The 19,126-nt window shown below is 34.2% G+C and overlaps 1 protein-coding gene across 1 annotated transcript; it reads right to left on the reverse strand.

The window, feature by feature from the left end:
* Positions 1–3,407: 3,407 nt before the first annotated feature.
* Positions 3,408–4,840, reverse strand: LOC120077310. Its single transcript, XM_039031197.1, has 3 exons — positions 4,113–4,840; positions 3,911–3,978; positions 3,408–3,823 (listed from the first exon to the last, which is right to left on the reverse strand). The coding sequence occupies exons 1-3, from the start codon at positions 4,838–4,840 to the stop codon at positions 3,408–3,410; spliced, it is 1,212 nt and encodes a 403-aa protein (XP_038887125.1).
* Positions 4,841–19,126: the final 14,286 nt, after the last annotated feature.

A 19,126-nucleotide genomic window follows, 5' to 3' on the forward strand; every position in this document is an offset into this window, starting at 1 on the left:
GTTGCATATTATAAATTTTAAAAATACATGGAAATTGAATAGCATAATTGATTGAGATAGGACAATCAAGATACTGATGAGAAATCAACGAAGTGATACGATCAATTGATGAAGGAGAGATTTACAAGAAGTTGGAGATGTCAAACAAGCGAAAGACAACAATATTGGTATGTTCCTTTTAAACTGTACAATCCTGGTACCTATCATCTTTTAACCCAATATTAAATAAATTATTTCAACTTTTTAACCACAACTAAGATCCTTCAAAAGGTACAACCATTGAGGTGCACGGGTCAACCCCCACAACCAAAAAAATAAGAGGTATAATACTACAACTAATGTAGATCTTGAACATATAATGTGTATTTCTACATATCTCTAACAGATGTTGTCTCTTTAATAACTAATAAAAGGTCAAAAGGAAGGTGGAAATGATTGGTAAGCTTTACAACATTGATGAAAATAACCCTACTACAAGGATCATACTCAAACATGTAAGAACAATTGATCTTGTAAATTTGATCACTATTATAATTCATTAAGTCCTAACAACTAATTGGTCATTAAATGTTGTTAGTTACACATAACTAAGCAAGAGTTGATCATGATGGCTAACCAAGAGGAGGAGAGAAGATCAAAGTAATAGGAACTAAAAAGGAAACTGCCAAAAATGAATCATGCGAGTCCACCAATGACAGGCATATGGATAGATGCAACAAGAGGGATAATACGAAAACCTCAAACCACGGATGAAAATACACTCCCGGATGGCCCATCATTTGACTTGCACCTAAGACAAGCCTGATCTTGCAATGAATGATCAAAGCAACCGATTCTGGCTTTTTATGTGATTCCCAATCTGGATATTGAAAGTAGGATACATTCAGATTTTGTTTCTGCTATATGGGCGAATTCTATAATCTTGTTTTGGTATATGTTTTAAACTTTAGAACTTTTCAGTAGTCTTGCTTCCTGTATTTAATGGACAAAATGATTTGAACATGTTGATGCAGCTATTTTGGTAGCTGTCTAAACGTTTTAGGATTTAGTAGTCTTGCTTCTTGTTTTGGTATAGAGTTTAACTATTTTGGATTCTGAAAATATGTTGAATATGTTGATGCAGTTGACTAAATGTCTTAGGATTTAGTAGTCTTGCTTCCTATTTCGGTATACAGTTTAATTATTTTGGATTCTGAAAATATAATAGCTTTGAATTTGGTGCAGCTGTTTTGTACGAGTTTGTCTGGGCAGCCCTATACTAAATAACCTCGGTAAAGTCTTAGTCGTCCAGAGGGCATATATATAAATTATTTGTAGGTGAATTGAACTTTTCACATTACACATACATGAAGTTTAATAAAAACAAACACACTGTAATTATAAAGCATGTAGCTCAATCTCCAACCCTTAATAACTAAAATGAACAATGAATATATAAAGTGATTTGGAATTGTTATCGTTACTCTTTTGATATATCAATAAATAGTTTGGAATCAATCTATTAGTAATATTTAACTTTCAATTCCAATACAATAATTGGTATATGATTACTATTTTTGTATATAATCTGAATATTGTGAAATGATTTCACGAACACACTGTAATTCTAAAACGTTTAGTTCAATGTGACATTATGAATAATACAAAGGACTAAAGAGCGAATATAAATTAGTAATATTTAACTTTTAATTCCATATACAATATTGGTATATCATTACTGTTTTGTATATAATCTAAATATTTTGAATTGATTTTATAAACACTGGGTAGGCGATCGTATGACATTTTTCGGATATTTGATAGGCCTCCAATTTAGTAGGCGAATCATATATCATTTGGTAGTTTCGTGTAAGCGATCGCGGGGTCTTCGTGGGTGATCGTCTAGTGTTACTCAGTGATCGTGTAGCTGAGCTCAGCGATCATGTAGCATTTGGTAGGCAATCGTATAGTATTGGGTAGGCGATCGTATAGCATTTTGTTACTCAACGATCGTGTAGTATTTGGCAGGCGATCGTGTAGCATTTGGTAGGTGATCGTATAGGATTAGGTAGGTGATCGTATAACATTGGGTAGGCGATCGTATAGTATTTTGTTACTCATCATTCGTGTAGCAGAGCTAAGCGATCATTTAGTCGAGCTCAGTGATCGTGTAGCTGAGCTCAACGATCGTCTAGCATTGGGTAGGCGATCGTATAACATTTTATTACTTAGCGATCGTGTAGTGGAGCTCAGTGATCGTGTAGATAATTTAAGCGATCGTATGGTATTTTGTAAATGATCGTTTGGACTTGTTAAGTGATCATCTAGTCTCTGTGAACTGAAAGTACAAAGGACTGAACAACCAACATAAATTAGTAATATTTAACTTTCAGTTCCATGTACAATCATTAATACAAATAACAATTCCTTCCATAAACAATATTAAGTTTGAACATCAAAGAACCGTTTGAAGAGGGAACGTAAAGTAGAACAATACTAAACGATATAACACTGTAGGTGCATTCAATGTTGTATGGGATCCTTTCAAGACCTACAATTATGACCCCTCTTACTGCACCGACTACAGCGGACTGTAGCTTTGTTTTCTAAACAAGACGTGAACCTTTTTTTCTTAGGCCTCCCAGCTAGACGTTTGACATTAGGAGGAAGAACTGAATCATTGCCAATTGCATGACTTGTAGTGAATTTTTGAACATTGCCAATAGGTCGCGTGTCTTTTCTGTATAACAAACGTAGATTGGAAACACGATAGAAATCATGTGCATATGATTGTAGTTGAAGGTTCCTACGAGACAATGCAATGCATGCAGGAGAGTACAAAATCATATCTAGGTCCCACCACCAACATGAGCAAGTACGATTCTAAATGTTAACAACAAATTAGTTAGAGCGATCATGCACTTCAAATTCATATTGGTTAATGGGGTACAACTACAAAAAAAAAAAAAAAAAGAAAAAAATCAGAGATGATAAACTTACAATTTTTCTATTAATAATAGGCTCAATCGAATACAAATACCGTGTAACTAAAAGAACATTTACATCCATTGACCTACTGTCCCTTAAGACTGATCGAATAATGTTCTCTGCATGCGATGACAATTTAGAATGCTGAAAACTCTAATGACTATGACGTTTGTAAAACTATTTTTGAACCAAACTACGGATAGATTGAAGGAGATTAATAACAGGTAATTCACATGCTTCCTTTAAAGCTGAATTCATGCATTCAGATATATTGATTGTCATTAAGGGATATCTTTTCCTCCGAAAAAATGTCCTAGCCCATTTGGATTTGCCAACATCCTCTAATTCAATCCTAATGGATGGAGGAATCTCATCCAATTGCCTCATGTAATACTCAAATTCACCAATTGTATATGCTCTTGTACACATATGGAAAGTGTCTACAATTGGACGTGACTTATGGTTCTTAATAAGGTTTTTATACAAATGAATGCACACAACTCGTGTTCAGCAAAATCATAAACAGAACTAACACCCTTGGCTATACTTTTATGACCATCAGACATAATAACATGGTCGTTAGAATCCCCAAAAATAGCTTTAAGGTTACGAAAAAACCAAGACCATGATGCATCATTCTCATAATTGACAACGACAAATGCAAGAGGTACAATCTGCGAATTGCCTTCAAGTGTACAAGCAGAAAATAATGTCCCCATAAAATTGTTCTTTAAACATGCACCATCGACTGACATAATAGGAAAACAAAATTTCCATGCATCTATAGAAGCAGCAAGCGCTATAAAGTAATACTTAAACCTACCTTCATCATCAAATTCTTGTGTTGTATATGTTCCTGTAAGTAATAAACATTTAGATTGATTATACAAGACAAAGTAGAGTGTATATAATTGCTTAAACTAAATATAGACGAGAAACATACCAGGATTGTTTTCAATCAATGCAGTTGAAAATGGTGGCAAACCGATGTATGATGACTCAGAAGTCCCCCTGAGGGAATTGAGGCAATCTCACGACCTCTCCAAGCTTTATCATAACTTATATTTACACCATGTTGTCTTCTCATATAGCTTACAACATCACACGGTCGGCATGGGACTTTTTCATTCATTTTAAAAAATGACTTTGTACATTCAGCAACAATCCAGGATGTTGCTTGTCGATGACCATCTTTAACAATGTCAATACAACATTTATGGTTATCGATGAATTTCTGAACAATCCACACACCACCCCCTCTATATACAGATGCACGTAGATACCACCCACAAGACATATCCTTGCAATGAATTTCAAACGAAGTTTTGTTTGACCTAGTAGTAGTAAGTTCGAAACTGTTTTTAAGAGCAAGAAAATAAATTGCTTTCTTCAATACAGACTTGCTACTAAAAGGTAAACCTACTCTAATGGGAATACCAGATTGAAAGACATCAAAATCTTGAGAATCAACAATTTCATTGTTGCCCGCAGGATGTTTGAAAGATTGATCAATGTTTGTCGATTCATTATTCAAATACAATGTATTTTGAGAGTTTTGGGCAACAGATGAGACATGGTCAACAACTACACATAAATCAATTTCGGGGGAATCTGGTAACATTAACATCAACCACAAAATATATTTATCTTCAACAATGCTAATAAGATTCGAATTGGAAGAACCAATCCAGTACATTATCAAACGAGATATAGTTAACTCACCAGAGGGAAAAAGTTTACCTTGGATATATTCCACAAATTGTTGGAACGATGAATTTGATGGAATATACGCATCACAATCTCGGAAATCATGGTATTGAGAATTCTCATCCCATCGACCATTAAATAGGAGTTTAACCCGTTGTAAAGTCATAGCAAAAACATTAGCAAAAGTTAATGAATTAACAAGGAAACCTAAATCGATGAAACCTTTTGTGTACGTAACAAAACTTATGACAAAGTTCAAGCAAACAATCGAGTTGATTCTTGTGCAATCAACACATGACCATTTTTTTAGGAACTAATATTTTTTTAGGAATGTTAAAATTCGGCATATAAACCTAATTTATTACGAATATGAGAAAAACAATATCGAAATTTGAAAAAAAAGTATATGGATAAAAGAAGTTTTAATAATATATGGGTATTTCAAATATAGATTTGGTTTCAAAATCTGGATATTTTATTAAGGTGAGATAAATTCGAAAAGTTGTTAAACATAATCTAATTTAATAATAAAATATAGAGATTGTGTTATCTAAAAATTAGGAAATAAGTTTTAATATTATATGGATATTTCAAATATAAATTTGGTTTTAAAATGTGGATATTTTATTAAGGTGAGATAAATTCAAAAAGCGGTTAAATAGAATCTAAAATAATAATAAACTATAGAGATTATATTAACTATATGAGCAAAATTAGGAAGACGGTTGTCCTTGGCAAATATCAACAATTACCCTGTACATAAATCTCACCCTACTTTCTCTTTTGGAATTACCCTGTATTTGTGGTTACGACAACAACAACATCCCCAAACAAGTGAAGGGCAAATCAAGAATTTTGAAATTTGCAGCCATGAGCATGTCACATGAGTTGCCATAATTCTTATTCCTGGGCGGTTTTGCTATTTTTCCGAATGAAACCTCAAAAACCACCATCTACTCCAATTCCCCTTTTTGTTTTTTAATCAAATTAAGCCTTTTGGAAGCAGCTTAGCTCTTCTTTTATGCCTTTATGTACAAAAGGCAAAGAAAGTGCCCAATGAATTCAAAGCCAGACTACTCAATGCATATACAATCCTAGTATGTCCACGACATATGATCTCGTGACGATGCATACCACGTGCCATGTGTCGACGATATAAAGTTTCGTAAGATTTATTAAAAGTATATGTACTAAAATTGGACATGTTAAAAGTAAATGAACAAAAATTGAACAATTTACGACTAAAATGATATTTTTACCTTTTTCTTTTCACAACTTTGTAATTCCATTTCCATCAATAATAGTAGGTAGCATGCACAATAAACTTAGATAGTAAGTCATGATCAAAGATCATGTCCGAAACTATTTAATTTATTTATTAGATCATTGACATGCCTTTTTGATATAAACCTTTCCCTCTTTTCTAACTTTGTTGTCTTATTTGAAGCCTCCCTTCACTATATGGCCCCTGTCCTCTAATGCTCCCTCTAGATCGTAGTTGCAAATGATGAAAGTAAGAAAATAAAAAAGAGAGAGAAATCGTTGGGATTGAATATGCCTCTGTATATTTCACTATGTATTGTATGGTAAATGGTACAAGGCTTATATAGTCATTGGAGAAGAAGAATGTAAAAAATGAATAGAATATCTTCAATACAGATTTACACATGTGATTGGTTGAATGAAATATTCCTTCTAACCAATTAGTTTTCTAGAAGAGACGTGATCTAGCAATGGTGCAGCTGACTTGGAGGTGTCCTTTGTGTATGTGGAATGCTGATTGAGCTGCTGACTTGGTTGTCTCTAACCTCAAATGAGAGGGTACATCAAGTACGCTGAGTTTGTAACGAAGAGACTTAAAATGAGAGTATGTGAGCGGTTTTGTAAAACAGTCGGCTAGTTGGTTGGATGAAGGAACATACCGAACCTCCAAGGACACCCAAAAAACATGATCTCTTACAAAATGAGCATCAATCTCGATGTGTTTAGTTTTGGCATGAAAAACAGGATTGGTGGCAATCGCACCGACGCTTAAGTTATCACATCAGATGATAGGTTTTACAGAGGATAACATCTCAAGCTCCGACATCAGTTGATCAAGCCAAATAACTTCAGAGGCAGTGTGTGCTAAAGCCCGATATTCAGACTCAGTACTCGATCGAGCTACAACCGTTTGCTTCTTGAAGGACCAAAAAACAAGATTGTTGCCATTAAATACACAGTATACTGCCACTGATTTTCAGTCGTCGATGTTGGAAGCCCAATCAACATTGGAGTATGCAGAGATTGATAGGTCGGAGCTGGGTTGGAACAACAGGCCGAAGTGTTTAGTTGCACTGATATACCGAAGGACACGTTTGACAGCCTGCCAGTGAATATCAATTGGTCTTTGAAGAAATTGGCTTAAGTGATTAACGATGTATGCGATGTCAGGTCTCGGTGTTGTGAGGTACTGCAGTGCACCAACTGTGCTTCTGTAGACAAAGGGATCATTGAGAGGAGTACCATCATCAATGGATAAGTGTTTGCCAAGCACACTGGGGGTGGGGTAGGTTTGAGATTTGTAAGTTGTAATCTTTGTAAGAGATCATCCACATATTTTGTTTGATTTATGATGAGACTGGGATCAAGATAGTACACTTGAAGACTAAGAAAGTATGTGAGTTGTCCTAAATCTTTTAGAGCAAAGGATTTGTGAGCGACCGAATAAGATGACAGATGGGTGGAGGATCATTGTTAGTGATGATTACATCATCAACATACACCAGGAGAAAAATAACAGAGGATTGTTTGTTATAAATGAACAAGGATGGATCTGACCTGAAGTTGATGAATCCCCATCGAAGAAGTTCTTTTGTTATGAAAGAAATCGGATTCGCGATTTCCATAAGCAGCGGAAGTAAGATAATTCCAAATCACAATCATGAATAAACATCACATTTACAATCGACTTCAGAATCAAGCGGTTATACAATTCATATGCAGAAATTACAGCATGAACAACAAATGAACAAGGAAGAACTCTACGAACATTTGTTTTCTCGTCTCCACGCTCCTTGCTCATGAACGCTCGAACAACAGCAACCTTGAACGCTCGATCTACATGACCGCAACACAACACGAATACTTCCCGCTCGTCCTCAACGATCGCCTCGGCCACGAACTCCTCAGCAATACGAACAGCCTCCATAGAAAACCTTGACGGTGTCGAGTTGAGTATGACACCACCAACAAGGCTACCTTGGTATTCTCGGAGTGAGAATCCAGAGGGTGGGCTCGGACTTGGTATGAGGCAGACGAAGGAGGAAAACACTGATCGTGTACATGACTGGGCAAGTGGGAGATGGCGGAGACCTATCGTATAGATCGATGCCCATTCGTTTAGATAAAACTAAGTGATCATCTAGCAAAAGTTATGCGATCGCTTAGTTCGGTCCGTCACCTACAGACCTACACGATCGTTTACTTAGGGCAAGCGATCGTCTAGCAAAACTATGCGATCGTTTAGTATATACTGCACGATCGTTTAGCTCGCCACTGTACAATCGTTTAGCTCGTCCAACTGTCATTTAGTAAATCCGTATTTACTTGACGACTACCGTGAGATCCATTTTTTGCCGAGAGAGAAATCTCAAAACTTTTTATGAAACCTTTTGTAAATCTTACTAAAATAAGGAAAACCATTTTTCTTTTAAACTCACGGTTACCATGAATCCAATAACAACCCACTCATTTGGTTATTAAAGAAAAAGAATTAATTATCCAATAATTAATATTATTATAAATATAAATGATAACCAACTTATCATACGATGTTTATAACCTATAGTTTTAATATTTCATCTCATGAAACATATAAACCATAGTTCTTTTTCTATTCTATGGTATTTAATGTAAATCTCATTAACATTAATCCTCCATTAGATGCATCTCATACATCATACCGATTATATCATATATAATCAAAATACCTCTTGTCAATTTGAACATTTCAAATGAACACCAAGAACTGATCCTCAACTAAATCCATTGAGCTACCAAGAGGACCTTATGGACTTGTAGCTCGAAGCTCCAACGGTACGTGAATAACTGACTAAACTCTTTAGTCACGAGATCCACCATCCGTTAACTGCCAGGCACTCCACTAAAGACTGACAACTGAACTCTTCTTACCACAGATATATTATGTGTCTATCTTAACCAATCAATAGTGCGACAACCCTTCACAGATCGCTCGTAAGTACAGCTGGGCTAATAACCATTATGCCCCTGTAGTTACATCTATCTCCTTAAGTACCACTGATCCCTCTAATGAACATAAGTCATAGTTCTACTATGAATGAGTCTTCTCTTCCAAAGAGAAGCTGTGGCCACTATGTTCAAGTCCCGAAATCAGCCTTGAAGGGAGCAATCTCTCTATTTATCCCTGCTCTGGGAAATGAGTGAATTCCATCTTGTGGATTAAGTTCCTAGCTCCCAGATTAGGCAAGTCCTCAAAAAGGTAGGCATGTTAAGTTGGTAATCTTGCCACTTTCACCCATACTAATCAAAGGACCGCCCTCAAAGGCAGGAGTTCCCAAAACACTCAGGATTATGGTCGTGTCACCTATGGTTGTTTAGGTGAGATGTAAGTCTCTAATATCAACGTCGTTATATACAGAGTCTAATCATCTCGTGGTCCAAGTCTTATACAAACTCTTTGTATAGGACACCCTTGCTCGCACGTCTCCACATGAATGGTAAGAATCTACCATCTGTAGTAGTTTACAATACTTGCAAACCTCTACAAAGCGAGTTGTATCCGTAGTGTCATCAGGAGCAGGTATCCCACCTTAATCCTTATACTACAGATTTATTTAGGTTATCACTTAAGGCATGATCCACTTGTATATCACATATACATGCTTAAGTTTACATAAGATAACCAAGGAGCTTTATTTATTGGATATGAGTAAATGCCAGAATTAAATAACACTTATTTTATTCATTAAACAATGTGTATATTTACAAAACAACGAGACTCCGGGAGAATTAGGACACCAATCCCAACATGTTAAGGCTGCATTCCAAGCCCTTGGGGCCTGTTTTAATTCATAGAGCACTTTGTCAAGCTTGCAAACATAGTGTGGACAGGACTGATTTATGTAGCCAGAGGGTTGTGTCATGTATATGCTTTCTTCTAAAGTGCCATTCAAGAAGGCATTGTTGAAATCGAATTACCGAAGGCTCCACCTGTGAGAAGCGGCAATACTAAGAATAACTCGAACAATCGATGGCTTTACAACCGGACTGAAAGTTTCAAGAAGTCGATGCCTGAGCTCTAGTGAAACTCTTTTGCTACAAGCCTCGCTTTGTAGCATTATACCAAGCCTCCGAATTTTGCTTGATTCTGAATACCCATTTGTGTCCCATAATATTCATCTTTAGGGGGGGGGGAGCACAAGATGCCAAGGGTGATTGCGCATTAGAACAACATATTCGGCGTTCATGGCTTTCTTCCAAGGAGGAGAAGCAATGGAGTCTTTGGATCCATGTGGGTTCGGTTACAGATCAGTCGATTGGGAAGGAAGTAATGAGGATTTTTGGTTTAAAGATACCGACTTTTCCTCGGGTTATTATGGGATGGATGGGTAAGGTCAAAGGTCGAGTTGGTGGGGGATTCTGGCTGTCAGGTTGAAGGGGTCAGGTGGAAGAGACCATAGGTACAGGAGGTAAGAAGTTGTCATTATAGTTGGTGGGGCTGAGGGAATTTGTGGAGTCAGGGGTGGATTGGAGGTGAGTAGGTAAGCGATGAGAATAGGGTGAGCGATCGGGTGGTGCTGAGGTAGGTAGACGATGGGATTGAGGTAAACGATTGGGTGAGAAACGGATAGGTAAACGATTGGATGGTGTTGATATAGGTACACGATCGTGTAAACGATCGAGTGTGGGTAAATGACAGGCATCAGGTGAGCGATAATTTAGAGATGAATTTGGTAGGCGATCGGGTAGACGATCAGGTGAGGGTAAACGATGGGCATTAGGTAAGCGATCAGGTAGTGATGAATGTTGTAAGCGATGGGATTTAGGTAAGCGATCGGGTAGTGATGAATTTGGTAAGCGATGGGCATTGGGTAAGCGATCGGGTAGTGAAGTTGGTAAGCGATAGGCAGTAGGTGAGCAATTGTTTAGGGATGAATTTGGTAAGCGATGGGCATTGGGTAAGCGATCGGGTAGTGAAGTTGGTAAGCGATGGGCATTAGGGGAGCGATCGTTTAGAGATCAAGTTAGTGAGCGATGGGCTTGAGGTAGGGGATCGGGTGAGGATAGATTTGGTGAGCGATGAGGTTAAGGTAAACAATTAGGTATAAGGTCGTTCTATGGGCAAAGAGGTAGGGTGAGGTTGGGTGAGGGTATGTGTTGGCATTTGAGATTTTCTAGAGATAATTGGGTGAAAGGAAACTCATCCTCATTAAAGGAGACATGTCGAGAGATAATGACACGGCCGACTTTTGTTAGAAATTTGAAGCCTTTGTACAGTGCAATAGGACCAAGATATACACATTTTTCAGAGTGGAAATTGAATTCCTTGGGCTGGAAGGGGCAGAGATATGAAAACAGGCGCAATAAAAAACTTTGAGCTCTGAAAATTTTAGTTTCTTGTTGAAAAGAACAGAGACTAAGGATTTACTTTGTAGTACTTCTGTGGGCAATCCATTTATAAGCATCGTGGCTGTGAGGAAAGCATCCCACCAAAAACTCAATGGCAACCTGACTTGGGCTAGCAATGTGAGACTGGTTTCTACTATATGTCGGTGTTTTCTTTCTGCTCGACCGTTTTGAGCAGAGGTATAGGGGCACGATGGTCTAGTTATAATACCCCTTGAATTACATAGATGATGGATCTTAACATATTCACCTCCATTATCAGACTGAAGCATTTTTATCGTTTTGTTAAACTGATTCTGAACATAGGCAAGGAAATGTTGAAAAGCTTCAATGGCACCGCTCTTTTGTTTTAATGGATAGATCCAAGTATATATGCTAAAATCATTAATGAATAAAATGTAATATCTATGACCATCCAAGGAAACAACCGGGGCTGGTCCCCATAAGTCAGAGTGGATCAAATCAAAGGGTTTTGTTGCGTGGCTTTTAGACGTAGGAAAAGGTAGATTATGAGCTTTGCCCATTGGACAAGATTCACAAAACAGAGACTCTTCATTATGTTTAATAGGTAGATTACAATCACTAATTACATAATTCAAAATTTTTTATGAAGGATGTCCTAAATGTCTATGCCAGAGAGCTCTATATACTGCTACATTAATGCCGGCTATTTTTCCAGACAAAATCAATGCAGAGGTGTTTTTATTTTTGTCCATAAGCCTTCTATGTTCAGGATAACTATGCTTCAACTTCTCATTCATCGTCATAGCCACTCGATCCAGATGATATAGCCCATCCTTAAGATTTCCTTTTAGAAGAGTTCCACCCGTACCCTTGTCCTTAATAAAGTAATGAGCACCACGAAACTCAAAATAGATGTTGTTATCTTGAGCTAACTTTGACACACTCACTAAATTCTTTGTAATTTCAGGCACACACAACACATTTTCAAGCAGTACAGTGTTGTTTTCATCAGACAGAGAGGTGTTACCAATATAAGCGATTTGTAGTTTGTTACCATTTCCAACAATAATATTTTCATTACCTGAGTATTCACCTGGGTTTTTTAGATTGGCATAGTCGGCTGTAACATGATTTGTGGCTCCACTATCCACATACCAGTTTGGATCCACAACGATCTTAGGTCCGACAAAGGGGTTTAAATTCTAAGTTGCTACAAGGGCAGCGGGATTGGATCCGATATTGTTTCTAGTATTTGTGTTCTATCCACCTCTGTTTTGCCCAAAATTTCCGATAAACTCTTTGTTAAACAGATTGTAGTAGACGAGGGCTGAGTGTCTATACTTGCCACAAACTTGCATGTGGGTTTGTTTCCACATCCATAACCTCGTCCTCGACCGGAGTTGGCATTTCCATTTCTTCCTCCTCGTTGCTGATTAAACTGAGGCTGAAAGTTTGGCTAGTGATAGTTGTTCATTTGTCTAGGATCGTTGGGATTGCGACTCTGGCTACGTTCACAGTAGGTACAATGTTGCCTAAATTTCTTTGAGAGTTTTGATGTTCTAGATGTTTTTCAAAGATGAGGAGCTCGGACTACATATCCAGCCATAAAATGTTTGGTTTGCCTTGTATGACTGCAATCACCAGGTTGTAAACTTCTTCCAAGCCGAGAAGGACCTGAGAAATTAATGAGCGTCTAGGTAAAGGGTTGTCGGCTGTCCTAAGTTATCTGTGTTAGTTTTCATAATACGCAAGTAATCCTCCATTTTGGAGTTACCTTTCTTTGTCGTCTGGAAGATGTGACGAAGTAAGTCCTCATCTACTCTCGACTGAACACCAAAGAGATCTTGAGTGGCTTCCTATGAGTCCTTCACATTGTTGAAGCCCATTAGTTGCAGAGCCACTTCAGAGGTCATCGAGTTGTACGGCCATTCGAGGAGCAGAAGGTCTATCGTGACCCATTGTTTGAACAAAGGATTGATTGTTCTGGAACGAGCGGAGCTTGACGAGGCTTGCCAGCACTTTCGGTGATGTCTTCAACTTGAAGGAGGCCTGATTCTTCAGTTTTTGTAGTGATGAACTTTGAGGGACAGGGTTTTTCACCTGTGAGATGGCCTTCTAGCTTGTAGCTTCTTAGGATTGGTAGTGCTAATGTTTTCCATAGCAGATAGTTTCTCCGGTCAAGTTTGATCGTAGTGATCCGATTCAGCAGCTGGTCTAATGGTGGATTGCTGAAGGTGGTGGTGGATGAAGAAGACGAACCGGTGGAGAAGGCGTTGGCCATTGATGGCTCTGATACCAAGTAAGAAAACAGAAAAGAGAGAGAAATCGTTGGGTTTGAATATGCCTCTATATATTTCACTATGTATTGTATGGTAAATGGTACAAGGCTTATATAGCGGTTGGAGAAGAAGGATGTAAAAAATGAATAGAATATTTTCAATACAGATGTATACGTGTGATTGGTTGAATGAAATATTTCTTCTAACCAATTAGTCTTCTAGAAGAGAGGTGATTTGGAAATTGTGCGCTGACTTGGAGGTGTCCTTTGTGTATGTAGAATGCTGACTGAGCTGCTGACTTGGTTGTCTCTAACAATGAACGTACTCCCACTTTTACACCTCACTTTTGCACATCCAATTCCCATAGAGTTCTATCACACGACCTAAGTTTAATGGCTACACATCTTGCCAGGAAGACATGAATTAGCATCGTAGTTGTAGAATTGCTTCTCACTCACCCACAAACGAGCTGCGGTGGTGCATGCATGTTCAATATTTTTCCCGTAAGGTCTGGTAGAATGAACCGACTTACCGTCATCGATGCGCTTGTTGGCGTATTGATGAGCATAGGCTACACCGTCTCGTCCCAATAGACAGGCCCAACATGGACTTCGGCACGAGCAGCGTTGTGGGCATCCACGAAGTCTTGGATTGAATTTTAGGTAGAAGAGAAGGGAAGAAGTACATGTCAATTATTAATTGAATTTATTAATTTTAGTAGTGTTATGATTAATGAATGATATTTAATGTGTAACAAATAATTTGTAAATCGATGTATTATTATAGCTATTGAAGTGTTAATTGTATGCCAAATTAGTGTTTGAGTTTCATTTTTAATCAATCAATCAAAAGTATTTAGATTAAATACATGGAGTGGGAAAATTGAACCCCTAACTTCGAGATTGATAGTACAAGCATTATTCCAGTTGAGCATTATCCATGTTAGCCAATTTATTTATTATTATTATTATTTTGAAATCTCAATTGACTACAATGCTTCATTTTTACTTCTTATATTAAATACTAAAGCTAACATTAAATATTATAATCCAATCTACAAGTCATTTGACCCAAAATATTGGTTAAACCATGATTATTTATTATTAAAGTGCGTATAGATTATTCAAATGCTGAAGCTAGATTAAGAGATCGTTTATGTAACTTGAATTCTATTTAAAAATCGTTTTTGTTTAAATTTATTCATTGATTGTTCATAATGGTACAAAAGGGACAGCTGGAAGAATAGTGAAAATTTATTAAGGAGTCGTTTGGTTTATGGTTTTAAAAATACCGAGAAATAAAAAATGTCTGGAAATAGGATGTCTAAAAATAAGATGTATGGAAATCAAAGATGACTGGATTTGGATGTGCATGGAAAATGATATCAAAATTTGATAAACAAAAATTATGTTTGTATTTAACTTATAAAAATAAGTACGATAATCTTATATAATTTGATCAGATTAATTAATTAAACAATAATATCAGTCAATATATTGATAATTAATTAATTAACAATCAATAGTAATTTTAATTATAAATATTTGAAAATTAAATAATTTATAATTAAAATTAACCAATTATTGTATTTAATGAATGTCATATTATTTATAATCTAATGTTTAATTATTTTTATAATAATTAAGTTCAACATTAGTAATTTTTATTTCAATTAAATAATACAAGAAAATATATTTTAATAAACAACATAGCTAAATTATATAAAATAAAATGTCCCTAAACTTTATATTTTGCCTAAAAAATACAACTTTCAAAAGTTTCAAAAATAACCATAAACTTTTAAAAAGAGTTCAAAAATGCCCTTGCCGTTAGTTTTGGATGGAAACCGTTAAAGTTTTGTTTAAAAAAATGCCTCTGAACTTTCAAAAGTTTCAAAAAATACCCTTAACTTAAACAAAATTAAAAAATACCTTCACCGTTAGTATATGAACAAAACTCTGTTAATAATTCGTTGTAGAAATAACTTTACACTTAAAAGAAGTTTAAAATGCCCCTCCGTTAATATATAGTGATCAATTTGTTTGAAGTTTTCTTAGTTAAAAAATAACCATTTTTAAAACAAATTATACAAAATTCTTCCATTTTTTCATATGAATACTTTCATTTTCTCTTAATTTTTCAGTTATTAGCTTAGACCAATTTTTTCATTAGCCAAAATTTTAAGTTAAAACATAAAATCTCACAAAATTCGAAAATAAAAATCTCCCCTTAAAACAAACAAAACAGTCAAACAAAAAAAATGTATTCGGCTATTAACATACACTTAACTACTAAGTACAATTTTGTTAATACATTTAAGCCCTCAAATTTTTGGTGCTTTTTATTCTCTTTCTTCTTATTATAGTCCATATACCTTAATTGAAATATGCAATTTTATTTATTTACTTATTTTAGATAAACAAATGTCAAACAATTAGCAAAAACGGGAGTGAGAGGGTATTGAGGAAGGGATGAGAGAAAAAAAAGATGAAAAATAGAGAAGTAAGACGATATTAACAATTTTTGTTCATATAATTTTTTTAACCATTTTTTAAAGTTCAAGAGTATTTTTGAAACTTTTGAAAGTGCAAGGGTACTTTTGATACAAAACACTAAGGGTTTCTATCCAAAACGATAAGGATATTTTTTTAAGTATATTTTTGAAACTTTTGAAAGTTCAAGGATATTTTTGACACAAATTTCAAAGTTTAAGAGTATTTTGTATAATTTAGCCAATTATATATTATATAAAAAGTTAAAAAATGAGATAAAAATATGATATGTTAAAAATGAATAAAGTAATAAAAATTAATCACAATAAATAATTAATTATCTGATTATAGATAATAAAAATTGATTATATATTTATAATGAATGATCAATTTAATCTTAATTAATAATTGTTTGATTATGAAAAAAATAAGTAATCAATTATTATTATTAGAAAATGAATTTTTGTACTAAACTAAAGTTGACTAATTCTAGTTTACTAATTAAATATAGTTTATTATTGTTTGGTACGTGATAAAAGTAGAGAGTTGAGTTGAGTTGAGTTGGTAATTATTATCTTGGAGAGTTAAATTATCTGGGAAGTTAAATTGTCTGTGTTTATTTGCAGAGTTGAGTTGAGTTGATAATTATTTTCTGTGTTTGTTGTGCAGAGTTGAGTTGAGTTGAGTTAGGGACCTGATGCAGTTTTTTGTGAATGAGATTAATTCTATTTTTTTCTGTTTGTTTTTATTTCATTCTTTTATTTTTTAGTTTTATGCTTTGCTATTGTTGATTAATTTTCAAATATACACGTATTTTTTCAAATCATTTATGACATAAACTGGACAATCTCAAATTTTTTCTCAATTTGTAGAACATAGTAGATTATTTTTCATATATTCTTTTAAAAAACTGTAATAATTTTAATTCTCTTCAATCGGTAAAACATACCAACAAAATATATTTCATATTGTTGCTCAATTAATTGGTATATTGTATATTGTATGTATATATATTGAAGTTAATTATCCCAATTACTAATTGGTATATTGTATGTATATATATTGAATCTTGCTAACTTAACTTTATTATTTCACATTTCATACAATTTATTTTTATATAATATGGATAGTATATTTGGAATTGAAATTGTACATATGATAATTACCTTTGAGAATGTGATGTAGTACAGTAACATTTTTCATAAGATCACAAAAATAATATGAATCGATCGAACATGTGGCCGTTTCCAAAAAAAATTCACAAAATATATGTTCTTTTTGATACTTATAATATCCGTGTCATAATACAAATATAAAAATTACATGTCATGACGTATGCAAAAGTTTTCATTCTTTTCGACATGACAGTCCATAGAAAGAAATGAAAATAGAATCCAAAGGTTTGACGATAAACAAAAAAAAAAATCAGATATGGATCCAAACGGCAAAGATGAGGGAAGAGAGAAAGAAATGAAAATATATTGATTTTTAGGGTTAGTTTTGAGTGGATAAAAAAAAGGAAGTTTTGAGTGGGTAAAAAAGCGGAGTTTTGAGTCGATAAAAAAGGGTTTTAATAACTCATAGGTTTCTTAACAAACATGGGTAATAAATACCTACCCAACCCAACAACTCATACACATTTATCAAACATCTCCTTAATAATTTTTGTCATTATGTAATTGTATTCATTTAATAAATTTTTATTGTAAACATAAATTAAGTAAATATTTTATTAGATTATTATTGATTTATTAAAACAAATATTTAAATTTATTTTTTAAATTAATATTAATTAATTAACTACCTATATTCAAAATGAAATTATATAAAATTAAAAACAGAAGAAGATGGGAAAAGGGAGAATTCACAGTTTTGGAAGGAAAAAGAAAACCCTTATTTGTGGGAAATGAGAATGTTTGGGAATATTCCCGCGCAATGTATTGAAAATTGAGAAACAACATGAATTTTGGATGCCTATGTCAATTTATATCAAGAAAACCTCTAACCAAATGACCCCTAAATATATTTGCAAATCTAAAAATGGTTTTTTCTTAAAAGAAAAATCCGAAAGTACAGCAAAAAGTTTAGACCTAGTTTATTTTTTCTTTATTATTCCAAATTCATCTTCATTAGCATATCGACAAATATACTCAGTAGTATATCTAATAATATACTTTACATTGTATATCAGTCAATTGATATATAAATAAATATGAAAAATAAATATCTTTTATACCATTGATGAACTAAATTATATCATTGATATCCAAAATTATCAGTCAACTTATGCTCGTATACTTGTTATTTGTGGATTTAAATTTAAAATATTTATAATTGTTTTGAAGTATTATTTTACTTGTACGTTATCATCAACTTACAATGATTGCATGTTGGCTCCAATTATTAAACATAAAATGGGTGGACTTAGAAAACAAATGACACTTTCACAGTTGATTTATTAACAAATCTGGGATATTACTAAGGGGTTGTTTAAGGTATAAAGTTGAGATATGATGCTTGGTGTTCATATGTTAGTGAAGTTCATATGTCTATGGAATTTATATATTTATGTTTAGGCTGCATAGTTATTTTACTGAGTTCATATGTCTGTGTTTGAGCTGCAGAATTGAGTTCATATATTTGTGGTATCTGGTTCAGTTTTTTGAACTCTAAATAATCTGCTTTCATGATTACTATTTTTGTTTTGAAACTTTTTTATTCAATAATTCCATCTTTGTTCGAATAAAATATGGATCTTTGTTCGAATGAAATATGGATTGCAATTTTTTTTAAAAATTTTTTTAGTAATGAACAACAATTAACCCACTATATTTCTTGCAGAAATATGTTAAATCAAATGGAAAACCAAAGAGAAATCAAAACTCTTGATTCCTAATTTTTCTCCATGAATTTCATCATCATATTCTTCTTCTTATTAGTTTTTGCTATGTATTTTTCCTGTCATAAATTTTTTTAATTGAATCTCCCTCATCTTCTTAACAACCATTGAAATGCCACATTTCTTCAACAATTCCACTCTCATTTCCTCTAAATTTGGAGGATCATCAA

The sequence above is a fragment of the Benincasa hispida genome, chromosome 5 (assembly GCF_009727055.1).
Source record: "Benincasa hispida cultivar B227 chromosome 5, ASM972705v1, whole genome shotgun sequence".
Taxonomy (NCBI): Eukaryota; Viridiplantae; Streptophyta; class Magnoliopsida; order Cucurbitales; family Cucurbitaceae; genus Benincasa; species Benincasa hispida.

Coding starts and splice junctions, on each gene's coding strand:
- LOC120077310 (XM_039031197.1), bottom strand. CDS start 4,840: ATGACTTTACAACGGGTTAAACTCCTATTTAATGGTCGATGGGATGAG. Junction 3,979..4,112: donor ATTGTTGCTGAATGTACAAA/GTCATTTTTTAA, acceptor CAATTCCCTCAG/GGGGACTTCTGAGTCATCAT. Junction 3,824..3,910: donor ATTGATTGAAAACAATCCTG/GTATGTTTCTCG, acceptor TATTACTTACAG/GAACATATACAACACAAGAA.